Below are 4923 nucleotides of genomic sequence, written 5' to 3' on the forward strand. Positions count from 1 at the left end.
TCCATCTACCGTGAACCTAGACTATAATCAGTTTCTTAGCCTCGCCTCGCCTCGCCCAGCCTTCCCTTGCCCCGCCTCGGCCGCCCCCTTGAGCGTCGGTACAGGGCTGAGGCGGCTGACGACACTGCCTCTCGGGGTGAACAAAGACGGCCCAGGCTTCTGCAATGACCTTAATACTCGCTTTTCACGTGTTCCTCTCTTTACACGTATTTCCAACTCATTTCTTCTATATCAGCGTGTTCAGCGGCCTCATTTGCATCATTTGACGGGGTTGTGTTAGCGTGAGTTGTGTATTTGCGTAGATATCGGTGCTTTTTGTTGAATATTAGGGTGTTAAGGGTATCTCCCAGCAGGATGGCGCATGCGTATTCATGTTTCGCGGCCTCTGATAATGTTCCCACTGTGTTAATTTGCTTCATCCAGAGCCGGCGTCAGGACTTTATGCTGAAATTACATGACTTCTACATCTTCCCCCGTTTTAATTTCACGTATACGGTTCAGATTTTTAGTTTTGCGTTAGAATTTCGTACTACGTTGAGGTGGTAAAGCGTAAATCGTGCGCTGTGGCTTGTTTCCTAGCGGCTTGGGTGGCGGGGTGAGCGAAAAAGGTGAACGAAAACGCCTTAAAATTTTCGAGGCTTTGGCAGCGAGGGATTGCATCAAAGAGCGGACCCCGTCACCCGGTAGGCCAGTCACAGTCCAGACACGATAGGGCATAGACGCTCGCTGCTCTGATCCCTCACCAACCCGGGACAAAGACTTTACTCCGAGTGACACAGAACTTGCAGAGAACTTCACCATGGCACACCTCAAGGTTCTTACCCCAGGGGAATCCAACCTAGTGGATCTCCTCGGCCCACTCCCAACAGAAGAAGGTAAGAATTCATTTAGTTTTAGACATTTTTGGTTTTTCTTTAGTTCCCCGTCAAAGTTTTGCATGATGACCTCGCTTCGCTCTCTCTCTCTCTCTCTCTCTCTCTCTCTCTCTCTCTCTCTCTCTCTCTCTCTCTCGCCTGTTTTTCTCTGTTGCCATGCTCAAGTCCTTCATCATTACATTCTCTCTCTCTCTCTCTCTCTCTCTCTCTCTCTCTCTCTCTCTCTCTCTCTCTCTCTCGCAGTGGGGTAGAGCTATTATTATATATATGTAAATCCGTTTCGCAAGTGGCCGTTGAAAAGTGAGGGTCAATTATTTCCATCTTACCAGAGAGAGAGAGAGAGAGAGAGAGAAGGGGGAGTTGGTTGCTATGGGAGGAGGGAGGAGTGAGGGAAGGGTTAAATCTCTCAACCCTTGTGCTTGCAGTGCTTGAGAGAGAGAGAGAGAGAGAGAGAGAGAGAGAGAGAGAGAGAGAGAGATGGCATAGTTACATACATTAATATTTTAGTAAGACACTTTTCTTCTTTCTTATGTAGTAGTAGTAGTAAAGATAACAGTAACAATCCTTAACTAATATTACCCAAACTTATTTGCCCTTAACTACTACTGCCAATACTAACACTAGCGCCCTTACCTCTTAAATAATAGCTAGGTAAGCAATAATAATCCTTTTACCAATGATGAAAAAGTAATAGTAATAATAACCTAACCACCATCACTAACCTTTTTTTTTTTCCTCTTTTCCTCAGGGCTAGTGGATGATGATGTGGAGGCACTGGAGGTGGACGAGGAGATGCTTGATGACCCCGTGGAGGTGCGGGCGTGGGCGGCGATGAGGCGGAGGGTGGAGGAGGAGATCAAACTCAACACCCACAACTCCATCGTGTACCCCCCACACCTCCTCGACCAGGTGGCAGAACACGTACTCGAGCTTTCCAAGGACGAGCCGTGTGGACTGAGGTGAGGATTTGTTGCCCTTTCTTCACTATCATCATCATCAGCCACCTTCATCCCCCATCATTTCCCACCTACTTCACCTTCACTTAATCAGCTTCCTACATCACCATTATCTATTTTCACAACCATATTTTTGTTATACCTTTATTTAGTTATTATCATTGTCAGTTAGCACTATCTTCATTATCTTCATTTTCACTATTACATTCACTTCTACCTTTTTTTGTTGCTTAGTCCAGAACTTGCTGGAACTCTCTCTCTCTCTCTCTCTCTCTCTCTCTCTCTCTCTCTCTCTCTCTCTCTCTCTCAACCCCCACCATCCCGTCAGATCCTGCTCCTACACGTCCTCCCTCCCTCCTCTCCCTCCCTCCCGCTCCCTCCCCTTCCTCACCCAGAGCCTACCTCAATACCCCTGTCCCTCCCCCTCCGTCCTCCTCTCCCTCCTCCCTTGTCGCCTCTCCCAGGTAACCCTTCGGCCTTGACATCATCTCCCTCTTCTTCCTCCTCTTCATTCTTAGATTCTTCCCTCTTGCTCAATCTATTCATTCTTCCTCTAGTAATTTTCCTTTTCTTTGCTCTATCATCATTTTTTTTTTTTTTTTTTTTTATTCTCCACTACAACACATAACATTTAACCACCACCATATAGCATTGTCTTGTATCATTGTTCTTATGTATTTAATTCTACTTTAAACCCATTTCACGTAATTAACCATCTATTTCCTTCTTCTACAGAGGCTGCGTGCTCTTCGTCGTGTATCAAGACCCTGAACTTGGTGAACAGCAGTTGGCCAAGATGAAGGCTGACAGGAACATGCCCTCCACCCACCTTCTCGTCCTCAAACTCAAGGCAGACCCCACCTCCTGGTACACCAAGATGGCCAGAATCTTCAGGTGAGAACGCGTCTTGATTTACCTGTTTATACCTGTCTCATTAGGGCATGTTCATTTGCTGACTTTATTCCATTTGGTTAGCTTTCTTTTTTGTCATCTATTTGTAGTTTTCTGGACTCAATTGTTGTTTTCTTGCTCCTTTTACTTGTCTACTTTATTTATTTGTTCGCTTAATTGTTAGTTGTGGAAGTTAAAGTAAAGAAAAACTGTCTCGAGCAATTTACCACATTAACTCACTCTCGGTTCATGTCCTGTAGCTTCTGTTTCCTTCACGTGAGTCTAAACATTATCTCCTTTCTTCTACAGGTCATTGGGCAAGAGGAAAATGGTGGTGTCTCCCAAATACGAGTTGCTGAAGAAGAACTTTTATGATGACCCACAAGTCTTGATGGTTCAGTAGAGGCGACAGCAGGAGGAAGAAGAGGAGGATGGAGGTTGACAAGAAAAGCAACGGAAGAGTGAGAGAGAGAAAGGAAGCAACAAAGAGGATTATACGATTAGAGAAACCTGGAAAAAGGGAGGAAGAGAGAAGGAAGACTTACAAGAGGAAGGAAAACAAGGAGAGAACGGAAGAAAGAGAAACCTACCCTCTAAACTGTGCTATATTTAGAGGAAAGGAATTAGAAGAGAAAGAACAACGAAGCTGAAGAGAATTACAACTCGGCAACGAACGACATTTTAGGAAAGACAAGAAGAAAATTGAAGTTGAAGTCTCATGGAAGTTTCACCTCCACCTCCACCCACACCTGAACGTACAAGATTGAGGAGTCTGAGCAGCAGTCACACTTTCATCATCACCATCATCATCACTTATTTTTCTAACATTTTGTATTTATTTTTCCCTAACACGAGGCTCTCTCAAAGCATCATCATCATCATCATCTTTATTTCACAACTGGAGACAATGTTAAGATAGACACTGACACTCGAATGAGGTTGAACGCCGAAGTTATGTTGTTTTTAACTTGGCTATACTGTTTTTTGTTCACTTTTACGTCAGTTCATTCATCACTCATCGTTATCACTTCAAGAGTACTCGAGGAGGTCGTATGAGGATCTCTCTACCCGTTTAGTTGATAAGGGAGAAGTGTGCTATGCGACACTTCTATAAATGTTGTAATCATCATTTGCTGGAATCAAACCCATTACAGTGAATTTACTAAAACAGTGAGAAAAATTACCTTAAACAAAAACTACAAAAAAGTTAATCATATACTATTAGATTTTCCAATTAAACAAAGTAAGCTTATGTTAAACTTTTCTACTGCAGAAGTACACACCAACTAGTTCTTAAGTTATTGTTACAAACGAACCATACAATACAATATAAGTTTTTTGATACGTAGTGTACTGAGACGACTAAGAAAAACTTGTACTTGTATGTCTGTATGTATGTATGCATGTTTGTCTGTATACGTCCTTGTCGCCAACGCAGCGGAAAGTCGTGGGAGATGTTCCATATTCGCGATTTCCGTCTTCGCGTTGGCGCGGGACGAGCCCGTCACACACTCAAGGGCTGCTAGTCGGCACAATCGCCCCCTTGTGATAAAGCTGAACTTGTGATATTTTTGTATTTGAATAAAAAAACCCGTACAAAGATTTTACCTGAACTACGATTTTAACTTTGTCCTTTCTGGGGGATAATACACAAGCATGGTAAATATAACTTGTGGGTAACGGGATAACTTTTGGATTTGTTGCTGATTATAGTATTTTAAATGATTTTGGTTGGACTGATATATTTAATTGTCTTCTGATGGAGAAGAATTTATACAGATGAACGAGAAAAATGCTTTCAGGTGTAGCAAACCATATACAGAAACTTGGAAGAGAGACTTGCAAAATGGGAAAACCGAATCAAAAGTTAAAGAAAACTAATAAACCAAACTTAACATGGTCTGAGTCTTAACCAAACAGTCTATCCTTGAACAAACACGCACACCAAGAAAAATGTTAGATATAAAGGCGAATTCATTAAAAAGCAAGGTCAGAAAGACTTGAAAAAAGAAAAAACGAATTCGCGGTTGACCAGAAGCTTGTACACTAAAATATACAAAAACGAAAAAAAAAATAGTAAATGAAGAAAATTGTTAAAAAATTGACTCAAGGGCAAGAAAAAAAGAACATCAGAGTAAGGCAGAGAGTGTGGGTGTTGCCTCATGCTAAATATAAACAAAAGACTACAGGCAGCGGATTGT

General features: G+C 42.5%; 1 protein-coding gene across 1 annotated transcript; it reads left to right on the plus strand.

The window, feature by feature from the left end:
* The first annotated feature begins 680 nt into the window (after window positions 1-680).
* Window positions 681-4335, plus strand: LOC126985485 (protein charybde-like). The gene is made up of 4 exons (XM_050840450.1): window positions 681-875; window positions 1624-1834; window positions 2567-2725; window positions 3032-4335. Exons 1-4 carry the CDS (start codon window positions 800-802, stop codon window positions 3123-3125), a joined length of 540 nt encoding a protein of 179 aa, XP_050696407.1. The 5' UTR covers window positions 681-799; the 3' UTR covers window positions 3126-4335.
* Window positions 4336-4923: the final 588 nt, after the last annotated feature.

This window comes from Eriocheir sinensis, chromosome 59, assembly GCF_024679095.1.
Source record: "Eriocheir sinensis breed Jianghai 21 chromosome 59, ASM2467909v1, whole genome shotgun sequence".
Lineage (NCBI taxonomy): Eukaryota > Metazoa > Arthropoda > Malacostraca > Decapoda > Varunidae > Eriocheir > Eriocheir sinensis.